This window comes from Bombus vancouverensis, chromosome 9, assembly GCF_051014615.1.
Source record: "Bombus vancouverensis nearcticus chromosome 9, iyBomVanc1_principal, whole genome shotgun sequence".
Lineage (NCBI taxonomy): Eukaryota > Metazoa > Arthropoda > Insecta > Hymenoptera > Apidae > Bombus > Bombus vancouverensis.
The window spans coordinates 12,826,367-12,852,339 of record NC_134919.1 but is presented as its reverse complement, the minus strand read 5'-3'; the positions used below and the strand labels follow the sequence as shown (position 1 = coordinate 12,852,339).

Below are 25,973 nucleotides of genomic sequence, written 5' to 3'. Positions count from 1 at the left end.
AGGTAGAACTTTCAGAAAGAACAAGATGGATATATCGAAGATATTTTGAGTTCGTTAACGACATTTGTTTCTACGTCGAAATGCCGCTTCTTATCTGTAATTTAGAATAAATAATTACCAACGAAATAATTCAACAGCGCATATTAATAATTTAACGAGTGGTATTCACGAAACCGTAATTCAGCATGCGAGGGAGGAGCACTCGCACTGCAGCGACTGTATAGCTGAAGTTACGAGATAAGTACAGGTCTTTGTATACTAAATTACGTCTCGCTGTAACAGTCTCAAACCTACGGTTATTCACCACCGCAATTTTCTATAAGGAACATTCGTTGCAGCGCGGCACTTGTTCTAGGCTGTCGCTTATGAATATGGTAACATAGGAAAGATGACGAATGCGACAAATTTACTCGTACTTTATCACTCGACGCTTTCAAATTTACATAGCTATACAGACACCTAATCTCTATCTAACTTAAACGTCTCTGTAAGCCGACTCTTTGGTAGGAATAGTCTTATCCACGCAATGTCTCCGTAAAGCAAATTTAGCAAGCACAATATTAAACTATCGAGCCGTAGCAGAGTCGATAAACATCTTCAGACGAGTTTCCACGTCGATGGAATAATTAAGGATTCATTAAGCTGGCCATTGTTCGAAGCACGTAGAGAGGAAGACGGCTCGAATTTTCAACGACACCCGTCAGCATCATCGACGCCATTGAAGAACGACACCACTTGAAACTGCGGGGACTTTAGCTGTTTGCTGCAAGCTGCTGAGTACGTAGTGCCCCTGAATGCGCGCGCGAGTGTGAACACGGCGCTCATTTCACCGACAGCATAGCCTCACGGAAATACCATGCTTGTGCCATGGAGTGTCGCGTGGAGAGAAGTTACGGGGCCGCATTACGCGACGTAAAGCCTACCGCAAGTGCGGCAATTAGTCGTAGCTGCGAGCGTTTGAATTTCTCCGCCGATTTCTTTACCAACCTCGCTACGATCTCAACGCTCTTTGCGCAGTTTCTGCGGTCTACGTTTGCGGGAACGCGCCGAGGATCCGTTTCAAGATTAACGCATTTTCTCGCTCTTTCTTAATATTTATAATATTCGGTATAGTCGGTATTCCGTGTAGATGAATTCGCGTGAAGTTTAAGGAAATTGTACTAAAAAAAAAAAAAAAAAAATTAGAAACGAATTATGTTAAGGAGAAGAAGAAATAGATAGTCGACGATGGAAGTTGTGTTTCTGTTGTATGCATTAGAATCCCAGTCACATAAGTACTGTATAAATTGAATTTGTAGAATTTGTAACTTCGTTTATGTTTTCAGATATAGTAAGGTCTTTGTGCAAGCTTCGTATCATGGACGTTTCGTGAATCTTCGCTCGGTGGAAATTCTCAAAGCAATCGGAAGTTTACTGGGCGAGACGTGCAGCGTGCTCCGTTATAAATTAGCGTTTCCAGGTGGAAGCGAGCCGCAAGTTTCGCTGCGCAATAATTAAGCTCGACCAGTGTGCAACGAGAATTCGACGCGCGTTGCACGATCCGCTGAATCCATCGTATGTCCTTCCGCGCAAGGCATTTCTGCCAGCTGGCCAAGTAACGGGATGTGACCAGCTGCGCCGTTTAGAAATTCGGTATCAACCGTGAAAACGTTTCAGCAATATCGGTGATTGAATATCAGCGACCGCTATTAATCCTTCACGATCCTATGCAGGCAAAGCCGGTGTTGATATGCGAAAATACGCGTAAAAAAAATAATCCAATGGATGTGCGTGTGTACAATGATCCTAAAGTACGTCTGCCATTTTAATTTACATTCCCTTGATTTGTTTACATTTTCAGGTTGTTTGTTTATATTTGCAATTTATTTATTTCTACGAAATTCGAGAATATTTAAAAAAAGCATGGTACATTTCTAAAAATGTAAAAGCTAACCGAATGCAAATACCGTGGAAAGTAGCATCATACAGGTATCTTTTACTTGACACAGAAGCATCGTTCTGAAGTTTCATTTTCTTAATCCCTAATGTTTTAAATAAAAAAATAAACGGAGCCTTGAAGGAGATGAAACTCAGAGTGTTTATTCCTTGGATAAAATTAGAGAACGGAAGAAGCGTTCGAGGAAGTCCTGCAAGGCAATGTTGTTCTCTGTTTCACGACAGGAATGACTGTAACCACAGTACACAAGAAGAAATAAAAAATTTGATTAAGCCTGTAAAAGTTTCCACGAGAAACACAAAAATTACTAAAAACTGTAGGGGATCCATATAACGCGAATAAAATAGGAAGCAAGGATACGAGCGCCATCCTGTAACCGTCTCCCGTGTTTATGGAAGCCGACGTAACTCCGATATTGGTACAACAATTGCTTTGTTTCTTGGTGTCGAAGAACACAGCATCGGGCTGTGAACAATACGATCGCAGAGATAATAGTAAAAACTCTTGGGTGATAAACCAACGAAACTCGCACAATTCATCGATCGCGTTTTAAACCAGTCATAAACTATTTGCGCTCACCTCGTTTCTTGCAGTTTTGGGGAATTGCAATTTTTCCCATGTACGCTTAAGACATCCTTGCTACATAAAACTGAAGGTTTTTCCTTCCTTTCGTTGCTACCTTCTTGCTAGTCTTTGCTATGGAAATTTTTCATTGCTACATGTCTGCCATCATGCATCTTCGTGCGCGTCCTTTTTCCTTCTCTTTCTATATTTTACTCGGAAATCCTTCCGTCAGCGCACCTGGTCCCCCTTTCTTGTTGCTTGGCAATCGATTTCTAACGTAATCCTTCTTATTTCGTTGTTTTTCACAATTTACTCTTTCGCAACTCGTCTTATCGCTTACTTTCTTCTGCCCCTTCATATCCCTTCCATAGGGAAATTACATCGTTCTCCAGAGAGAACCAATTATCCAGGAACCAGCGCGTGCAGTAGGTTTATGAAAGGGAAGCCTGAAAAAGTCACGTGTTACCCCATGGGATAATTAATTATCTATTACAAACGATCGATTAATTGTAGCCACGATCCCAGGCGCAATAAATATTCTGGTAGATAGATCCGGAAGTTCGAAGGGAGTCGTTAATCACGATAAATCAAATTGTTGGATAGAAAGAGGCTCAGAGCGGCTGACCAGTAGCGGCTGATTCCACTGTCTGCCGCAATAGTTTCGTTCGTCATTAAACATGATACACACAGCGAGAGATGGAAAATGTCACTGACAAATATCGTACGCGTTTGTTAATAACAGTTCCGTACATTACGCACTGTGAATTATATAAAATTTATAGAAACAAAAATACATTTAACGTCGAAGAGTTTCACGAAAAAATATTTTTTGTATCACTGCATTACATTGTTCCCTGTTATTATCTTTGATATAACATGAAATGTAAAATAGCAAATAATCGTTAAACCGTACAATCCTGAAAATCATATTGTGCAGAATTCTTGAGAATTGCATCTATTTTTTTCATCATATTCGAATCTCTTCGTGTTAGCAGATACGCGCTCTGTTTGCGAAAGGTATATTCCCTTGAGTCGCATAGAATGATAAGAAAGAAATTTCACGTGAAATGCGTGGAACGCGTGCGATCAGTTCGAACGTTGTATTTTTCAGCGTGCTGCACGGTAAATCATCGCGGGGGCACCACCTGGCTTCTTAATGGGTCGCCATATATTTCCCGGCAATAAGTGGTCAGCCCTTATCTGTGCTTGATGTACGGCCAAAAAAGCTGTGTGCTTCGAATTGTTCGCGTTTTCCGACTAAGGAACAATATAAAGCAGCCTTGCACGCGAATAATTCATTTTCGTGGCCGTCTTCGTCTCGAGTTCTCTTTCAATATTGCAAATGCGATAGCAAAAATGTTGCTTGCAAAGTGAATTCAATTACAGATGACAGATGTCGAGACAAATGTTGGACTAGAAATCAAATTTAAACATTTAACATTTTTTAAACATTTTTTTCGATTAGAAATGTTTAAATAAAGCGGTAACCTCAAAATATATTACACCGTAGTTTGAAACATTTTTACTGTCACTTTCCAAAATTTTTGTTCAAGGAATACGTCGGAGTAACAAAGGAATGAGAAACGCAAGGAAAGAAATTTCATTGCAGTTGACTCGACGACTGCGATACAATGATCCTGTCCAAAACAGAAATCGTGATGTTGCAGCAATACGAAATGAATTTTATCGATTAAAACAGATTCTATGGCGAATGTGGAAAATTACCGTTTACACTATCTGCCTGATAACTATTGGGCAGACATTACACAAATGCTACTGTAGCAAGCGATGTATTGTTCAACGGGAAGTGGCAACGCAGATTCGATAGCAACGTTGCGAATTGTTCAAAAGGTGAATCGACGAGATATGTTACGGTAATTTTCCCAAGGATAGAACCCTTCCCTTGATCTCCGTGACTCGCTATTAATCCGCGTCGTAAATTTCACTGATATCGATGATAATCGATGAATTCCTTCTTGGTAATGTTCCGCTTGTTATGAAAGCGCAAAATTTGAAGTCGTTAGCCGGATTGGAGTAACGAATGGTTTTAATAAAATTGGACGCTGTTTCGGATAATGTGTGCGACTCTCTTTCGGGATATAACGTCCGCTCGTAATTCTTTTAATATTGGAGCGTCGGCGATCAATATCGGCCGGCAAAAATACTCCGTTTTCATAATAAACAAAAATGACAATATAAATTAAACGGGGAATTTTTTAACTCAAATAAATTGAACATTAATAAATTTCAAGAAATTAGTAATGAACACCCCCGACTTCCGAGAGATACGTCGTTACGTTTACCAGTATCACGAATACACGAATAGCTCGTAATTCCTCCGAATAAATTCAAAGAGAAAAGGAGCGCGATTGCGCGTACCGTTCAAAGCGGTATTGCCGCGATTACAAGCTGCAAGCCGCAGATTCTTGCATTGTTCGAACCCGTAGCGAACAACGCCAGGCCTCGGTTAGTTGGTCATTAAGCGAGCAACCTTTCGATCTCCTCTGTTATCTGGCGTACAAATATCATCGAGCAGGAATATGTCCCGCGAAAGGGGTTAAACAAATGCCCCTGAAACTTCTATAAGATTTTATCGAACGAACGAGTGAACGAGCGGCTGAGGGAGACGTGTAGCCAGAAACTGGTTCAGGCTATGGAAGGCGAGACGGAGCAGCCAAGAGTTGGCGTACGACGAAGAGAAGAAACGAGAAACGGAGTGAACCAGAGCACGTGGAGAGAGCAGACTTCCGAAAGAGGGACAAAGAGAGGGCGCGCTGTTAGTAAAATAATAGGAACTTTATCTGGAAGTCTGCGAGTTCGCTCGGAAACAATTATATGGGGGGGCCAGGCCAGAAGTAAGGTTACCGGGAAAGCAAGCGGAAGTGAAATAGGAGGGAAATAGTGGGCCAGAAGGTGGTACGAATGGAGAGAAACGCGGTCAAAGAAGGAGAGAGGGAAAGAAGGACGGGGAAAGAAAGGGGATAGATATTTATATTCATTAGAAAGTAAGAAGTCGGACTGGGGCGCAGTTACAGCCTGGAAATGCTTAATGGGGGTTTACACCCGCGGCGTTTTGCTACTGGCCGCCTATCTGCGCCAACCGAGGAGTGTCCGTCCTCGTTTCGATCAATTTCTAGTGTTTCCATAATTTTCCATCGTAGCGCTTATTCGTTAGAATTACTTCAAGCGATGGTACGGTCCTTCGTAAACGACATTCTTATGTTACGCTTTGCGTTTAATACAACGTACGATGTCACGCTCTAAAAGAATTTATTTATTGATTTAAACAAATAACTTTACCTTTACGGTCGAGTTAAGCGTTAATGCGATTTATTTAAATCGGAGATCAAATCAGTGTTTTACTTTAAAATTGTAAACGGTGGAATCGGAGTTCTTTCGTTCATGAATCATCCCCCCAGATCCTTCGATCCTCCGAAACGACCGGCAAGAAGTTGCGAAGTCCCTTGATCCGAAGTAGAAGTTTCGAGACATCTATTAGCGAGATTGAAAACTTCCGTTTCGTCGTCGTACATTACGATTTTCCTACGAGCGAAACTGAAGGTAAAAGAGAAACGTGGAGACCAGAGGTGGATGACGGCCAGCGAAAACGCGTGGCTAATGGCTTCCCGTAACCGTCAACTGGGCATCGATTAACATTCCCTGTTTTTTCTCCTCTGCTCTCATCGCTTTTCCCAACTCCCTTCCAATCGGATTTCTCTTCACTTACATTTCGATGCTGTCGCGCGGAATTTTAGGCAACAGAGGCTTACTCGTTCGAATTTGTTGTGTTCGCGTGCAAACGTTTTATTGGACAGGGGTTACGTCGGTTTCCGACTAGACTACATACGTGTATCGCTTGCCACGTGTACGCGCTACGGGGGATACACTAGTTAAATTGCCACTCTTCGTGAAAATTCGACAATGTCGCTTCAGAATTGATGTGTTCGATGAATATGTCGATAAGTCTGGCGGAAACTTAACGAAGACGTTGGTTTCGTTTTTGTTCCAGCTATCCCCTCGTCGTTTTGAATTGTACTACGAAAATTTTATGAAACAAACGTTCTCTCAACAAAATTACTGTGGAGAAGCATACTCTCGTTCTTCGAATTAGAATTTAATCAGGCAGCAAGCAATGAATCAAAGTTAAGTCGCCACTTTGTTGCGCAAGTCTGAGCAAGAATAAATGACGATTTAGCTCCAGGGTTCCAAATAACTTTCTTGTTACGCAAATCTGCATTAGGCGAGTAATTTCAGATGCTCGTGAACTTGCAGCGGTATCACGAATCAAAGAAAAGAGGAGCGTAAAATCTAAGAACGCTAATCTATCTAAATGTAAGTGAAAATACCGTCGAAATAATGTTCTTTCTACATTCGAAGGGGTTAACTTTCTCGTGAAATTCACAGCTTCTGTTTTTTCGCCAGGAAATTGAATCTCCCATCTGAGAGATTGTTTCAGCAAACTACTGTGGAAATTTTTTCCAAGTTTCAAGACCTAATGAGAAAACAGACACGGACTTTTTAATGGTTTGCTGCTCGATGTGCTGTGTTATTATTGGAATTGTAACCAGTCGAACTTTTTTCTCCACATCATCCTTCCCTTTAGTCGAGGTTCTTGAGTATTTGTATCTGCAGTAATTCATAAAACGAGTCTTCCAAAAATGACAAACGATCCAAACAATTTGTTACGAAATTTAATTTGTGTATAATAAAAAAGTAGCAAAACAGATACATAATACGAAGAGAGTAGAAAACTTGAGCTCCTGTTTCTGCAAATATAATGGACAGTTACTATGATCAACGAAACGAACTATGATCGTGAAAAAAAGAAACGATTCAAAGATTTTCAGACGCGAACGAGGTTACTCCTCGTGTCATTTACCTCGACAAACGATTTACGTTTCGAAGCCACGCCGATTTATCGATCCTCCGTCGACAATGATGCGATCCATACCGCCGTTTCCGGTAGCGTTCGCATGGAAAGCTACGTCGTTCGTCCCGAATAGATACCTCATGAATTTACAGCGGACTCCGAAACGACTCGATCGCTTCGCGAAACACCGCCTTACAACCAATCTTCGTTGAATTGCTACGATTTGTAAACGATAAGGGATCCTTCCGAGGACGATACCTTCTGCCACCGACGAATTGTCTTATGGATGTTGCGGGCAAGAGTGATTCTTATCGAGGAAACGAATTTCGCGGTAGACGTTGTATGCTTCCGATTCTAACATTGAGAATGAGACGACGAGATCATGTGAAATACATGCTCTTGTGTATATTTGTGGATCTGAAATGGCATTGTTTAATTTAGAAAAGACGAAGAAGATTTCACGTCTATTTAAAAAGGCAAATACCATGACTCGTTGGTGATGGTTCGATGGTCTGAATTTCTCAAATATTTATGGAAATCGAAGAGTGGTAGAAATTGAATAGTTTAAACGCTTCGTGCGGGTGATTGGTGGTAATCGAATTGACGATAATTCACAGAATTAATTTACTCAATATTTGTAAAATTAATGTTTTTAATTTACTCAATATTTTTCATATCAATGCTCTTAATTTATGCGATATCTTTAATATTGATATTTTAATATTCAGTATAATTGATATACCATAATTGCTATTATTATTTAATATAATTTAATTAATATTTGTTCAATATTCGACGAAATTTTCTAGAAAGTTCGTTATCGGTATCTCACATCGTATAGTCAAACGATTCTCAAGCAGTTAAATGATGTACCGCTGAAACAAATAAGTTAATTACCTAATTAGAATTGTATAGAGATTGATATTTGCACGAAAATGTCGACGGCAGGCTCGATCGAACGTACAGAATTTATCTAACGGGAACCGCGACTGATTCCATTATGAACGTGTCCATCATGTGCAATTGCTTGTCCGATTTCCGATCGAGATAGAACGGTAAGCAAACGTTGAAACGGCCGAATCAGTTCGAGTCTTGAAGGAATCAATAGACGGCCAACGGTCCCCGAGGCAATCGGCGAGACACTAAACGTTCCTCGAATCCTCTTAAAAACTATTCCCATTGACTTGCGATTGTTTCAGCGTGAATAACTGTCATCGCGAATCCATTGATTTCTACAGACGATCGTTTCACATACAACTCATCTAATTCCTTATCGGACAGATATCATCGTCGTCTGAAGTCTGCCGTTTCCGGAAAAGATAAAAATTCAAAGAAATTTCTCGAATGCGAGCTTTCGAGGAAACAACGCCGGAAGAAGATCAACCAAAAGGAAAAAAAGGATAATCTGGCGTTTAATGCGAAAATTAATCCTTGACTGGACACGTAGAGCAAAATTATCAGGATGCTCACGTCCCAATTCCTTACGCGATCCTCGACGGCAGTATAACCGCGGGTAAACACGGCCAACCGAATGAACGGATATTCATAGTGGGCAACGTTATCGGAGAGAGGTTTCTTCGACGTGGCCACGCTTCGAGACTTCCATAATGATGAACCGAAATCCGTGGCATGCACGACCGATATGTTACTGTTCGCCATCACGGCGTCTGTTAGCTCTTAGATAGGCTGTGAGCAGCAGTTGCACGCTCCGGCGCTGTTCCTCCATATTAAGTGGAGAACCCGGAACGAACAAAATTTCTGTTGCTCCTTCGTCGCGTCGCGTCGTGGTGATTTGTTTCGATAAAATCGTGGCACTGAAAGATACTTAAGATTATCAGATCTGCGATTGGAATGGGGAACGATGCGAAAGATTGAAAGGTCGAATACGAGAATTCTATTTGCGTAAGCTCTTGTTTCGACTGCTTGGATTTGTCACATGAACCTCGTCTTTCAGACTAATTTTATATGATTAACCTTTCCTCTTTCTTAGCTATAAATTACCCTATGGCTTGCTTTCTCGCATCCAGCAACCCTGGGCTCGAGGGTTACGAAGTGTTAAAACCATTAATTAGTCAGTTAGATAAAAGTGAAATGTCTTTATTTCGCATTTTAATATAAAGAAGAGAACACGTTAAAAAATTCAAGCTTTTTCTTATAACGTTTCATAGAACCTCTTCCCATAGAATTTTCATAGTTCGTAAACACCGTCTATACAGGTCTACACCGCATAGTCTGCGTAGTATAATTTAAAATAAAGTAGTCTTTGTACTTTACTACGAAGTTGTTCCTTCGAGAAGGGATTTTTACAATCGGTACATCGTTTATCATGCAAAACTCACCAATTACTCGGACGTGATTTTCACAAGTACGAGCGTTAACAATGCGTCCTGTCCTTAGGCGGCACAGTTTGTTAAGTCGAACTTGAATAAATCACCGTTAATGACCGTTCGATGGCCTACGCGGCCGAGGTTAACACGACTTTTAATTTTCCAGCTTGTCTGCGATTCTTTAACGTAATTACGCGTTCCATTGGGAAAACCATTTGAGGTAATTACGTAGCTCACGTTCGCGAACACGACTGGATACCGTGATACATTACCAGCCCGATGCTTTTAATAGACTGTTTAATAATTCTACGTCTCGTGATTTCGCGATGACGGTACATGTTTTTAATATGAACGCAAATGAATCGCGTACACACCTAAGGCCGCAGCGCTACAATTCAATCTACGAAAACCACCGGGATTTTAATCAACGTGAAACACTTCTGATTAATGCGCCTCACGCTGCACCGTGGTGCGCGATCCGTCGCGACCTTGAAAAACTAGGTTGCTCACTCCATCTCGATCCGAATGAAAATGGAAAGAACAACAATAAGAAAACATACTAGCCAAACGAGAACGGGTTCAGTTTCGAATGGTTTGATTAAATGTTTCACGTCGCAACACCGACAGCCGAGAATCCCAACTGTGTATATCTATCGCTTTTGTGAATCCACTGCAACTGTGACTCCGATCGCCTCAAAACGACGAATTACCTGTTTATTCATGAGCAAAATATACGATGTTTCGTTGATGACTCGCGGATCCATTACCAAGGATCAAAGACAATGAAACGAAGCTGATATCGTGATATCCCTTGGCAAGAGGCACCATGATAGTATGGAAAACAATTTGGATACATGCACCACGCATAATGACGTAACTGATTACACGACGAGGCAGGATAGGTGAAAACCGGCCACTGTATATAGTGCGCGTTAATCTCGATGGACTGCACCAGCCAGAGCATGGACACGCTTGTTTACCGAGTAACGATTAACTACAGAGATAGGGAATGCAAATAGCCGCGAATCCCGGCGGGCGTTTGGTTTCACCGGCTGGCCCGTGGATGTCGTCGGGCTCGTCGTGTGTTCCATCCTCCAAGACGCTTGCGACGGCAACTCTCGACGGTACTCTGGGAAATTACTATTACCGGTTAATGAGCTGCACCGGCTAACGTGCAATTTAGTTAACAAGCGTTTTAAAGAAACCTGATTCTTCCAGCCAAAGTTACGTTGTTCCGTCTATTCGACATAAAAATTATCTACATGCTTGACTTTTACAACAATTTTAATCCAGCCATACGAAAGTATCTGGATGCGCGTATAGCAGCGAAAGTAACTCCGCTTTATATTTCAACGCTTGAGAGAAAGTTATTCGAAGCAATAGAAAAATTCTGTAGTCTATCCACAGGGTGGACGACATCGAAATTACAGAAACGCGTGGTCGGGGACAAAAGTTTCGGCTCGCAAGAAGCAACAATGACAAGAGATGGAGAAGGGCGGGTAGAGTATTGTCAGCCAGCGAGAGAAACGCGGCTGGAGCGCGTCGTTTATTTTAAGTTCTTTCAAACTCTCCGGCGCACTCGCCGGGAAAGGAAGAAGGCGTCAGTGGCGAAGAAACGGAGGGGCGTAGAGGTTCGTTGCACGAGAGGCGGAGTGCGGAGGTGGTGGTACAAAGGAAGAGAAAAAGGGGGAAAGGAAAGAGAGGTCAGCCACCGGGCGAGAGAGCAGAGGTATCATGCTGGAAATAGAGCAAAGAAAGAACGGAAGAAGGAAGGGAGATCGGCTCTGCTCTTCGAACCATTAGACAAATTTTATATATAGCGGCTGAAAGCTCATTCGTTTTTTCTGCGCATCGTTACCGACTATTGGTCTAGCTATCCCATCGTAATAATCGATCGTTTTAAGCTTCTCCACAGCTTCTTATCGAGCCCGACGAAATGCACAGTCCTTGAATTCTAGAATTTCTCAAATTTCGACCCATCCCTTCGTGCGAACTTCCACGTCAGAGAATTTTAAAAATATTTTCACTTTCCTGGCTCTATCTGTCCCACGATGTTCGACCCCCATAGTTTCGTACTGACAACACGAAGCCTGAAGATAACAGCTTTTTCCTCGAAGCGTCGAAATTCACGACACGTATGCGCGGCAAAAATGGCCGCCTGTAAATACGCGCGCGTTACTCGCGTCGTGGGTGAAAGAGCATGTTGTAACAAGGAAGGACGTCGTAACGAAAACAACTTTCACGGCACGAACCATTAGACTTTTAAGGGACGCGTGCAGGCATCTTGCGACACTCGACGACGCGACGAGACGCACGGCTTCCTCGCTTAACAAAGCCAATTTCCGGCCCGATCCCATAACGCCACTAACGGGACCAACTTCATGGCGATCTGAAATTCTTCGTGAACATTGCTCCCTGTGTAATTCTTTCTTTATTCTCTGACATCGTGTTACTGTGAACGCAGCATACCGGCAAGTGGAACGAGGCCGTTCTTGATCAACTAGGCAAACAATGACGATATAATCGAGTTTCGTTTGTTCTTTAAATCGATAGCACGTTTTCCTTTTAACGTTCTAACTTCTATTTTATCGTGGAAGATTTTTATAATCGTATGCCTATACAAGCAATTTATAAACAATACGTTCACTGGTAGCGAATTATTTATTTATTATTCACAGGTATCTTTTAATACAGCGTGTAGCTTCTCTATCCCCCAATAAAGTAAAATACTACGTGAATTTATTTATGCTCAAAGATGATGAACGAGTGCATTATAGAAGTATGCGAATATTATTGGTCGAGCGCTTTATCTACCGCGGCAAGTTTCATTTTGTCCGGATCGGCGTGATATATGAACGTCTGTCCTACTGTGGATTTTCAATTCCCGCTTGAGGAGCCTCAGGTTTTTGATCTATTTGAACAGGATCTCCTCTATCTCTTCTTGAGACGAATCGTTGAAAGACATTGCGAAAATTTTCAAGCACATTGGATAGGTATGTTACGACGTATCGCAACAGCACGAAATAAAACTGTTCGACAAACATACTTTTCCATCGGTTTTATTCCGTTATCTCGCGTATCTAAATACGTTCGAGGCGATTCCTAAAAGAACTTACGCTGATAAAACGTTTGATTTACTTAGTTTCTACGAAGAAGATAGGCGCGTTAACGTACCACAAAGGAAGAGTAACGGAAGCGTGGTATCGGAAAGAACATCTGAATCAGAGAATTCGAATTAATTTAATCGGACGGAAAATACAGTCAGACTGTGGCTAGCTCGCATGTAGAAACTTATCTTGCCATTTGAACGAGGGCAAACGGAAGCTTTGAATTTCCACGAGATTTCCTCTTTCAGGCTCGCGATTTTGTCAAACAGAACGAACGACTCGTTCGAAACGTTTTCAGCGTGATGGACATGCAACACCATGAAAGATCTCTCTGGTCCCTTGTAAATTTAATATTGACGTTCCGTTGCACGCTGAAAATCACGCTGGAAATCCCCGTGCATAGGGAATAAACGGAGGTGGCTGGAAAATAGGGGTTGGTAGATGCTTGAACGGCCACTATTCTCCTCTTCTGTCGTTCGACCCTCTTCCAAACCCCCAACCCCGCGTCGACGTCGCGACTGCAGATATGACAAACGCACGTGGGCCCTGAAACCCATATGCACTGATAACGACGTTATCGGCCCGACATGGAGCACACCATGTTATTCGCGATACGAGAACGCGCACCGACGCAACCTGGTAAAACGCCATCCATTATCCACACAGACTGATTTACTATTAATTAGTTAGTATCGACGGCGGCAAGACAGACGTGAAATTTCATTCGTAACGACGCGTCGCGAGGTGGCATCCCTTTTTCGAAGCAAGCTACATTAATCAGTAAATGTTACTGATTTCATATGGATGGTCAATTAGTCGCGAAGTATGGGGCTAAACTGACATTTTATCATAGGTTAACTCGTATGAAAGAGGGATGGAAGTATTCGATAATTCATTGACACTTTGAAATATCTTCAAATTTCTTTAGCTATTGACTGAACACGGTTTCACCGTTAAACAAGAAGATAGACATTTCTTAAATAACGAGGATTAGCATTTATGGATGATGAAAATCCTGGCAAGCAGGCTAGTCAAAGAAATGCTAGTTTTAGTACACCGTATGTAATAACCGAAAGTACAAGATAAAAAGAAAAGAGGAAAAGTCTCGGAGAAGAAGAAGATAGAAAGAGTGCGCGTTTCAGCAAGTTCTTTTGGTGTCGGATTAAGCGCCGTACAAAAGAAATTGAACTTTTTTTTGTGTGCTAGAAGCTCGCGGGAACGTAGCTGCACAAAAGCTTCGAGACAGCCGAGTGCTACTCGAGCACACGTTTCCCTCTCGGATCATCCTCGACCTCAAAACTCCGATACATCCGCGGACAAACGATCGTCCTAGGTGCTCTGATTAATACTTACGGTAGACTTAAACATTTGCTTTAGACTATCGCATAATTGACAACCTAAGAAAGGTACCAATAAAGAATCGACTTTTTCAGCATTCAGATTCGCGTGTTAATATAGCAAAAAGGAAATGAGATTCTTAGGACACGGTTAATCTATCGAAAAGGCAATAGGCACGATTTCCAAGCGTATAAAAGGATCAAAGTACATGTGGAGTAGCAAGGAAACGAAATTTGTCAGAGCATTGGCGACGCCTTAAAGTCCCCGACTCCGATTACGAGATTACGGGACTCCGATACTCCGACGCCGGACAAAGGGGATCAGCGAGCGGCAAGGATTAAGGCCAACGAAGAAATTGAATTTGTCGGAAATCCGTAAACGTGAAGGGAATCGACCGGATCGACGTGTTTCCGGCCGCGCACCTGACACTATTCTTCGAAACTCCTACGGTCAGCCTCGGCCTCTTTTTCGTGAGGTGTTAAGGAACGAAATCGTATCAGCAAGGAATGGAGAACTGTGCTTCTTTATCCGAGGATATTTCCGCTACGACGTACATTTTAAAAGCTTCGTGACGTAATATGTTGAAAATCGAACGGTTATGATCGAAACCATAGCGCATCGAGTGCACAATACGTGCTCTCACCTACGAAGCACAGTTTTATCTTCCTTAAAGGTCACTAAAAAGTGACGAGTTTCTATAAACGGTAATGGAGTTCAGATGCAATCGTAAGAACGCCCAAAAGAGGAAATAATGCTGCATTATTTTTCAGGCCTATGAGCTTCAGAGGAAAGGTATTTGACAAAACACACGAATTCCATCGCTTGATACACAAACGTAGAAAGAAAGGCATCCACGGCCACTAATTCCCGTTGACGTGATATCGGATCGAACGAGATTTTTGCTATTCCAACAGCGTGATCTCTACGTGGCAGCGTTTGGCGGCGGATAATGCGTTTCCATATTCAAAGGAAACTCCGAACACTGTTTCCGGCGAGGGTGGAGGGCGAATACGTGGCTTGCGGATGAAGTCCGCGTTATTCGCCGGTCGGAACGAAGTTACTCGTAAAAATTAGTGTCTTTCGTTGCTGGTTAAAGCGAAAACGTGAGCAGTGGAAAAGAGTGACGAGAATCGTGTACGAAATTCACGTGGAAAAACCTACTGCCAGCGTCATACGAACTGCTGCCTCGAAATGGTCGCGAGTCATTATATCGATGAAGTGAAATAGAGGATGGAGGAAAAAAAGGGAGACGTATCGGCTATACAACCTGTGTGGCCAAACGTGATTCGCGTGGTTCGTTTAGTTTCTGAAATGCTACCAGGTCCTGATGTAGTAGGAAAATTTGGTTAGACATTTATTTTTTGATCCTACGGTTTTTATTGGTCACGACCCCGGTTTCTTTTTTCAAGCTTTCTGTACGAAATTTCATTGCGACGAAAATTTCCAGAAATTCTACTAAAAATTTCTATCGTACCATCCACATCTAACGATCCTTTCTTTCGATCTTTTGAAAGGTCGGACATTCGAAGGAAAACCTATGACATATTATCGTTTCTTTTTCCTATGGGTAGTATCATAGACCTTAACAACAAGGTTAATCACCGTAGGAAGGAAGTAGGATATATATAAGCGTCAAGTGATAGGAGTAGAGACTTTTTTGAAAGAGACGTTTGATTGAAAAAGCGCTACCCTTGTACATTCTACACGCTTCTAGATGAATCATCTGGTGTATGAAAGCCAGAATAGAGACTGTAACATGTTGGTAACACGAGGAAATCGTGGAATAGCAGTAGCGGCAGGCTACCAATACTGATGTCGGTTTTCATTTTAAAGGTGCCGCGTGTCGCTGTAAATTTCATCCACCAGGCTAAAATTTATTTGACCGAACCCCGCGGATCGGGCATTAATGAATTTCCCGATATTTTCAAGGGCCGTGGGGTGCCTATCGTCGAGACGCGAGTCCGCTCTTTCAGAACGGCTTTCTCTACCATCCTTCCCACTCCAGCGTCGGTTCCAGTATTTAAGAGGGCGTATATATCTTCCCGAGAACAGCCCCTCTAACCCATGGCCGGACGGTTCCAATTTATTTGCAACGGCGGCGCATCTTTCATCGGCCTTTTCGTATTTTCTCGAACGGATCCGCAAGTTCTTCGTTGTTTTACTTCTTTCGCGAAACCATCGAGATACGGCAAGAGAGAAATTGAAATTGGAAATGATTTTCAATGGAATATTTCTCAAGTATTATCGGATACTAGAAAATCTAATTGTACTCGTGAAATTACCGAACTGCTGAAGGATTTCTTTCGCAAACTATGATCGTGTTTCACGATCCAGGTGGAAACAAATATGGAGTAGGATGATTTCCAAGTCAAATTCGGGGCTCTTTAAAATCACGATCCCGCGTTCATTAGCCCCTGGCTGCGACAGATAACGGGTATAATTTATGATCCCTTATTACGAAACTCCAGCATCCCAACGAACGAAGCTTTCTTCCGGAACGGTTGATAAACATGTTTGGCTCTGGTTGAAAATTACTTAGCCGCAGACTTCAAACAACTTCCCTTTCAATTCGTTCATTATTCCACAGGTTAATTTATTTCCAGCCAATCAGGAAGATGTATCTTCCCCATCTATTTGCATAGATCCTCCACAATCTTCCACGTAATCTTCCTTGGCATTCTCAACGTGGAGAAGATTGGAGGAATTTTTAAAAAGAGGGAAGATACTTAAATTCACCGATATAATCCCACGATAACTACATTATCTTTATTCGACTGTCATCAGGGGGAGAAGTTCAGTGCAAACGGACAATAATATTTGCACGTCGACGCAAAACACACCTTGCCTTAGTTCATTTTTAAGCTTATCTATGATACGAACAGACTGAATTTAGAGAGAAAGGGTCTGAAACACCGCAGTGACGCTGAGGGGGAACAAGAGGGAGAGTATCTCTAGTAATCCCCGAGGGAATAATCGATGCCGTACTCCGCGTTTTTCTCCCCTTAATTAACGGCTCGTCGCAAACGCGAGAGATTACTTTTAATTAGCTTTTCGAACAGGCTAAGTACGGGGAACGGATGAATTTGCCGAACGCGCATCAACGTGTTCTACGCAATTATACGTCAGTCGTTTCTTATGATTACTTTTCGTTTTGGATTCATTCGTCGATCGCGAATAAACGTATTCATCGTTATACGTTCTCTGTATCAAGGACTCCATTTTCGTTTGACCACTAATTCCACGCTAAACCCGTGCTTCGTGGTTTTTATTTTCAGCAACAGAAAATTAGGAATAGATTCGTAAAAATTCACGTCATGGAAGAAAATAGAGAAAAGAAATATTATCATTGTTATCTCTAAGGAAACTTTCCTCTTGCTCTTTTTTTTTTTCTTGATTCTGCAAACACATTCTACTTTTATCTTCGCTAACAATCAAATCGGAATTCTTCTCGTGCAAAGCTTTTCGGTATGTTGCACCAACAATGTGTCCTCTGGCGCGTATCCATGATACTACGGCAAAGGACATTCAACTTTAAGAAAACAGGAAATCCAATATGAAGCTCAAAGCGGAACGACTGGCAGCTACTTCCTTTATCGTAAATTTTAATATCGCACTTGTAACGGAATTCGAGCTCGTAGAAAATTGAATGTTACTTCTTATTTTATCGAAAGAACGGTTGTTACATTCGATAGTAGGTATGTATATAATGTATAATAGAGATAGGGCAATTTTGCAAAATATTCCGATGTTTCGCGTGCGTTCGATTCGTTCCGGCGAAAACAACGCATCCATTTGATGCATCTGCTGCGCCTCTGAATGCGACAAAATTGTCGACAAAAGGTATCGTCTGAATGCGCGTGTTTCGTGTAACCAGTCCACTGGACAATACCGGAAACTATGGTCAGTCCAGTGGAAACGTTGTATGGTAGCGGCTTTTTTTGTTAATAAACCGAAAAACGTGCATCCACCGCAATTAAGATCCATAACCATTTTTATAAAAAAAGAACAAAAAACGTGGAAATTGGAAGAATTCGAGCTTTGATGAACTTTGAATATCTAGAAATTTCGGAAATATTCGATAACGATGGTTGATATGGTATTTCAAATATGCCAAAGCATATTTATGGCCGTGCTAGACTACTTTTACAACGCAGTAAAAGCTGCTTCGAAACCCAATTTTGAGGAATCAGTGAAAAGATATTTGATTTTATTACTTTTCCCTCAAAAGTTACTGGAAGATGATAAAATCGTAACGGTTCCTTTATCTCAGTACGAGATATCGGGCGTTTTTCGCAAATTTACTGTTCGGCGAGGTTAATTGCCAGAGGTAAATTAAACGTGATTAAAGAAAACAGGATGTGAGTAGATTCGGAATCTCGCCACGGAGAGAGTTAAACATGGACCCGAAATTAGGGTAGCCCGAAAGTAGATGAAACGCGGCTAAAAGTACCCTGTTCTCTAATTGTCTTTTAGGTAAAGACTTTCTCTATACAGAACACTCCGCCCCTCTTATTTTCTTGGCAAAGCGTCAAGAATAAAGCGGTTCGGATCACTGTTTACCGTCACGAAATTTCTCCCTTTTTTACACTGTAGATATCCATGCAGTTCACAGTATTATCGGTCACGAATCTTCCTTTAGCGTCGTCTAACAGCCATAACCGAGGATCATAAACCACGGTAAAGCGAAAAATATACTATTCGACGTCGTAAATCCTAAGCTGATCCGCAAAACTGACGTCGTAATACTTGATTAATCGTAGAGAGTGAAGAAATTTTGTCGACTTCTTTATTATCGTTGCTTTCCAATCGTGGAAAAAATAATTTTTTAAATAATAAAATAATTCATTTCAATTCACTTACCTTCGGGTTGATGGGGTGTGTAGATGTTAAGGTAAAGGCAGTCCTCGCTTTGGTTTGTTAGGTGCGGCAGTAGCTTCTTTAGGTACTCGTATCTGACCGGTTTCACCTCGTCTCGCAGGTTTGGCAGCGTTTGAGGGCAAACAGGTGCAAAGTCTTGAAATTGTCTTGAACCACGCCATGGTTCCGGTGATCTTGGAGGAGAAAACCTCAAGGATTCGACTGGTGGTTCTGCATATGGCACTCCTGCAACATTAAGTTGCTTATGATTAGTTTAAGAAGCGCAACTTGTTTCGGGTGACTAGTATCGAGTTTTACATATTTGAGGAGTTGAAGTTCTTACGTTTCGGATCGAGTTAGATATAAATTATTCGTCGAAGATCAATTTGAATAAAAAAATTCGAAAACTTAAATGAAAAAGTTTAAATCCCAAAACCCAAATTGAGAAGTTTAAATTAGAAAGTTTTACTTAGGGAGTACGAAATAGCACGTTGAAACATACGTTGGAATTCTTATTATTAAACGAAGGAATAATGTAGTAGCTGATCTCTAGGACGAATCATCGCGACGCGATAATCAGCGTAAAGTTTTATTACGCCGTGAGTAGATCGATTAAATTGATCCCGTTCGTCCGGCGGTCGATGTTAACACGCTCCAGCCTGGCAGTAAGGATCACGGCTGATCCATTTTACCCTATTTCCGTGTAAATTGGATTGCCAGGCCACTGGCTTTACCGCATAAAATATTAAATCGCTCAGCTGAGCAAGTACAAATCGAAAAGTCTGATTGCAAACATCTCGGATTTAAAACCTGTGATCACAACGATTGAAGATTTTTTGCGTTTAACCTAATAACCGGAATAAAATTTGCTTGAAACTAAAAGTAATTAAAATACTTTTCGCAGGTATTTTTATTCATACCGAATTAGTCCACATTTGCATTTACCTAATCCATATGCATTCGCACATTCCTTTGTGCTAACACGATACTATTTACATAAAGATAATGTCGTTCGACAACTTCGTTTCGAACGTTTTAGACACATTTCACTATGTCTAAATTTATCGTAGTCTCAGAAGGCATACAAACCTCGTTTTGTTAATAGGTTCTAAAGAACTGAAATGCGCTTCCTCTACTACTTATTTGACATTCCCCATCCCAATTTGAAGACTCTGGAGACTGTAACCTGTCCTTAATTTATCCTACACTCCCTCAGTGCCATTCCATGCTCAAACGGAACCGTTTGCACACGCGGGAACGCTCAAGAATCGAGTAGCCGATGCCAAGGAATGTCAGAGGATCTCGGGGAACTCAAGAAGGTACAAACCCCGCTCGATTCCGCTTTGCCAGCTAATGTGCACGCGTGCACGAGACCAAGAACCATAGACGAGGAGCGCTTATTCCCGGAATAGCCTGCGCGCTTCTCGTTTTGAAACCTTTGAGGTATCGGGATCCTCGTAGCGCGAATACATCGCAACTAATATTGCAGAGACCTAAAGAGAAAGAGAGAGAGAGAGAGAGGGAGAGAGAGGGAGAGGGAGAGAGAGAGAGGAAGACAGAGAAATGAGAAGCTGATGCAGCTGTGAACAAACTTTCACCCTCTGGCTAAAGTTCGCCGTATCAGCAGCCGGAAACTGAAATCGCGCCGGTCTCTGTGTTATCGTTACCCGTCGTCTGGCAGGCTTCGATCCGTCACACGATTGGCCTCGAAACTTTGAGATTTCCTATATGCTATGTTAAACGATGATTGTATACGGATTCCAACAATCGAGATTGACCCTTTGCCGCATGCAAGCTACCTCTCTTAGTTCATTTTTCCGAATTTTTAAGTTCCCGTGATTTATGGAGAAATTTCGGTATTAATTAGAAACAGGCGAGTGAGAATTATGTGTTATTTTAGATTTTGCGATGATCAATACTGTTACAGCGTTACGCGATACGTGTTATTAGCACGCTGTGTAATACACCAGCATTTTTCATCCTTGTTTCCAACATGCATAAAGGAAATGTAGTTAATTATTGCTGTTGTTTGGCAATAAATATCGTTAACTGGAACATGACATATGTTTAATTTATGTCTTTAAACGAAATTAATTTACCGAGTATATTGTATAACCGGCGATGTATTTATATACACGAAAATTATTTTCAGCTATAAATCTCACCCCGAAAAACATCGACGGGCTGCAGATCGTAGGTGGTCCTCGGCTGTACCACGATTCCACGTAAGCGGCCCTGCTGAACGTGCACCTCTCTCGTCCGTTCCGGAAGATCAGGAAGTCTAGAGTAGCCGTATTGCGGTATAGTGTCGTAAAAACTGCGATGTTCCGTGAGGATCTGAGTACAGGCCAGCAACACGAGTCCCAACAGCTCCAGTCGCAACATTCTCGACATTTGTTCGATCGGTGGACAGCCGGAAACCGTAGCAATGAATTTTCGCCGGTCCACCTTCGGGCTCGGCTGCCTTTCGACCGAGTTACGCAGCTCGGAACTGGTTCTCGGAGTAAAAATAATTTTTCAACGTTTCAGCTACTTCCGCTCTTGCACCGGATGCGAGGGGAGACTCCCGGTTGGTTGTCGACTTCTCTAGGACTCGAATATTCACGTTGCTTTCGAAAGGATGCGAAATCAGTTGCGTTTTGATATGTACGTTGTACATGTACGTTGACCGCTCTTGATCGTTATTTCATATTTTCACTAATATTTGAACTCTGCGCTTCCAACGAAATTGTTTTTAATAACACAGAATTAATTACGGTTCACTTAATCAAGAAAAATATTTTGGTGTTGAAGTTAAACTACAACACCTGCGATACAGTGAAAGGCACGTATCATGTACAGAACTTTTACTCGATATAAAGATTTCTTGGCTTAAGATTCTACACCATTGTACTCGTACGATGAATATCCTGAAGAGACGAGGTAAAATAGAACTAAAACTCTTCGGTTTTATAGCTCGTGACGACTTTCCCTTTGGGCCGCTACAACTTCAAATATATTTGACAGGCTATGAAACAGACGCGGTGTCGGTTTCGTCGGCTACGTCGCACTGTCTGACGGCGATTATAAGGCAAGAAAAGGTTCGCTCCACGCTGTCCTCCAGTGGGATATTCTTGGGTCGAACGAGGGTGAACGCACGTACGTGATAAGAGAGAAAGAGAGAGTTGGAGAGCGCTCTATTTTCGCTTCAAATAGAACGATTCTGCTGTTGGTAAACTTTGCACACGTTCACGCCAGAACTCGCAATTCCCTGTAGTTTCTTTCAAAAATCTTCTTCTACGGATAACTTACGGAGCTGTCGTTTTAAACTAAAAGTCCTTTCGGAACGATACTTCCTCGAACAGAGATTGTAGTATTTGTGGATTCAAATAATAAGAGGAATAGTGAAATGCAGAAATAAAGCTGCATTCGCGATTATATTAGTGTTACCCTGCTACAATCCGTATAAGATTCCTTTTTGAACACGCTATACATTTCTCAGTTATATTGCTCTGTGAAATGGCACAGGCACAAATCTTTACGCGGCACGTATTCAATTGCGTTCTACGAATCGGTAGTATAAATATTTATTCGATCTCTAATCAGTAAACGCGTATCATTCATAACCGTATCGCTTAACAGATTCATCGCAACACCGGCGTGCATTCAGTAACACGCAAAAGGTTCAGAGTTACTGCACGGGTATATGAAAAGTTATTTAAAACTATGAAAGAGACGTCTTAAATGCAATTGGAGGTTGCTACTAATTGTACGGACTGAGCTATACATTTTTATCCTCGAAACAGAACGTTGCTTCTATTAGCAACAATTAATGCAAAAAATTAATTACAGGAAAGTGAGGAAGAACAGTGACGCAGGGGAAGGAGTGGAAGCGCAGCTTGGGAAAGGTTTCAATTTACCCCATTCATCGGACTCACAAAGCTGTCGAAACAGCGCGAATGATTTCCACGGTGCGAAAATCATTTGGTGAAATTTACGAGAAAAAACGCGGCACGTGCACGCAGCAAACCGGATTACGCGGCGTGAAATAAAACCGAGGGCAGCTTTAACGCCCACTTAAAAGAGGCGGATAGCGCGCGCGCGCGCGCGCGTTAAATTATGAATACCCGTAATTTGCATCGTGGTTGATTGTCGACTGAGTAACGCGACCCTTCTTTCTTCTTTTCATCCTCTTTCTTTGTCATTTTAGTTTCCTTTATTTTATTTCTTAATTGAACCACTAGCTTTCAGACCTACGTGACGTGTTTTCCTAATATTTGAACTTGAATCCGCATGAAAGTTTTCCTCTGACGAAATAGCGTGGTACCAGCGTGCCATTAGAGAAATATAGTCAGCAGATGAATCTGAACTATTCTTCGATTTTTAAATTGATTTTTAAGAGTTTAGAATTTAGGATGAATTTATGATAAGAAAATATACTAGGGATTTCACGTTTGATGTTTGTAGAATGATTAAAGGTGCTTAAGAGAAAGCAAACGTTGCTTTCGTCGAGGATGTTGAACTTTTGGCTGCCCTTGCGTGCCTCGAGCAATGTGGATATTCTTGGACCACGCTGTACCCAACCACAGCCTTTCGGCGTTGCTTGAGTAATGGGACGAGGCGGGGAATCGTGTTGATCCACGTAAATTGCGTCGTTAAACGTTTATAATAATTTTTTACGTAAAGTTATACCGGTGGACGATAAATTCTTGATGAAGGAAGTAAAAAAACTTAATAACCGCCATTGCGTTCACCCATGTTTCGACCTTAAAATTACAAAATGTATATCCTACGAAGCACTTAATTTAAATAACTACGATCACTATTTACCTAAGCTAGAAAAAAATATCGAACAAGCACTGGAGATAACGATACACTTTCAGAGGAAGTAGATTTCTTTTTGTTGCAATCTGTTCCCCTCTAATTGTCACCCGGAAACATCAAGCCATACGTCGCGACGTAGATTTTGCGTGTACGCGTGGTCGATTTTGCCTCGATGGAACTCGCGAGTGGACTGAGTCGTAAGTGCTAAAATTAAATCGAGAACGCGTTGAGAAGGAAGCGCCGCCGGGCGGCCGCCTTACAAGCTGAAACTTTTATTTTTGGGAGAACGTTTCGTGATCGTTTGCAAACTTTCCTTCTCGAAATCCCGTTTGAAAGAAAACTTTCCGTGTGAAAAACTTCCGCAGCCAGAGTTCTCCACGATTTCCACACATCGAATGTCTTTATCTTGCTATGATCTGCAAGACAGACCCTGTCTGTCTGTCTGATCGAGAGTAATTTAATTTAACTTAACAGACGGCAAAGATTCCTCCTTTTGAATTACAACTAGCAAGGACAGAGTTAATAGTCCCGTGTTTAACAGAATTAGCATATAGGGAAGTGTATACGCTAAATGAAACAGATGTTATCTGAAACTCGCTGTTTATCGAGATTAAGCTGATTGCATTAATCTCAGAGTTGGATTAGTTGTCACAAAATTTAGTCTATTCTAAATGAAAACCGTATCTAAATCAGCGACTACTTACCGAAGAAAATTGTACACAAAACAAACACGTAGAACGATTTGCAAACGTTTTAAACTCGATAAACATTGTTTGAAGTGTGATGCTCCTGCGCGCAAGCAGATTAAAAAACTTCATCGGAGAATTACTTTGCACATACACAAGCCGAGCCACTGTTCCTCGCATGTAACGACGTGTTAAAGCAACGATAAGAAGGCTTTGAGAGGCGTCCTCGAGGCATGAGGCGTTCTCCGATGAGTGGCTCCTCTTCAGGAACACCTCATTCACGTTAATGAACTTACTTCGTGAGCTAGGGACGAGCAAGACCAACGAAAGTGCATGACTTCTCCACGAGAACAAAGGTTTCGGATGAATTTTACGAAGTACCTCGTCAAATTGCCTGTGTGTCTGAAAACGATCGATCATTCTTTCTCTCGTCTTAATGAAACGATTAAATTTGGCATTTTCAAACAAATGGAAACGAAAAGTAGCTAGTGCCCTACATCTTAAGCGACATTATTTTAATCTAGAGTTATCAGCTCCTATTGATAAATGAAGGCTTTATGGTTAGGTTATTTCTCAAGGTATTGTTAACATTGTATTCATGACGAGTATTAAGTCGAAGCAATCTCTGCGACTTTCAATATTTTCCAGCTAATTCGTCCAATCCTACGTATAGGAGAACAGGATGCATTGTTTCCCGGCTTGTCGATAAAGGAAAACGAGCAAGTAAAATACGAAGATATATACAGGTTTGTAGCGTATAAACAGTCCACTAGCGATACATTCTAATCCCAGGAGGATCAAGCCATCTCGGAATATGTCTCCCTCGTTCTTAGAGCTCATATATGACTTTATAGGGCAAACGTTTTCTCTGCTTATGGCCACGAGAATCGATTTATATGGCGAATTAATCATTTGAAATTTACGTTGAGTTTTATCTGTTCGAAGATTATAAAAGAAGTGTTCGTTCAATGAACTAGTATTATATCGGGATCAAACTTTAATTAACCATTCATTGCGCAAGTTTTCCTTGATCGAGTTGAAAAGTTTATCGGCTAAAGCCAAAGTTCTTTTAAACAGTCAACGATTTAAATTGCTGTTTCCTGAACAAAAGATCGGGTTTCGTTTTCCAGAGGATTGGATAGGATAGAATCTACAGTCCACTAGCAAACAGATTCATCTGGCAGAATAAATAAATATTTCGCGCCTCTTCTCAAAGTAAAATCTCGTTGCGGATATTCCGTCTCTTTACCCGACAGCAATCTCTGAACCTGTTTATCACCAACTACGGGTCTAGTAAAAAAGTAGAAGAGGATGGAGTTAAATGAGTGTTATTTAAATCAAAACTCACAAGTTTGCGACTCGAAGAGGTGAAATACAAGTAATTGGTGGATAGAAAGTTATCGTAATTTCCATAGGGATAATAAAAGTAACGGAAAATTAAACAAAGAAGATGCGCGCTTTAAACTAGATTATTTTTTGATATTG

At 41.5% G+C, this 25,973-nt stretch overlaps 1 protein-coding gene across 4 annotated transcripts in view; it reads right to left on the bottom strand.

Annotated features, from left to right (window-relative positions):
• LOC117163514 (uncharacterized) overlaps positions 1 to 23,988 on the bottom strand; it is a 55,603-nt gene extending 31,615 nt beyond the window's left edge. Inside the window, exons 1-3 of one of the 4 annotated variants that reach the window (XM_076621356.1) lie at positions 23,809 to 23,988; positions 21,165 to 22,184; positions 19,003 to 19,245 (exon numbers count right to left, since the gene is read on the bottom strand). In XM_076621356.1, coding sequence (XP_076477471.1) covers positions 19,003 to 19,245; positions 21,165 to 21,393 — 472 coding nt within the window. In that variant the 5' untranslated portion in view covers positions 21,394 to 22,184; positions 23,809 to 23,988. Of the gene's footprint in view, positions 1 to 19,002; positions 19,246 to 21,164 lie in introns of all 4 variants that reach the window. The other 3 variants (XM_033345842.2, XM_076621357.1, XM_033345840.2) reach the window with 3 other exon arrangements.
• Positions 23,989 to 25,973: the final 1,985 nt, after the last annotated feature.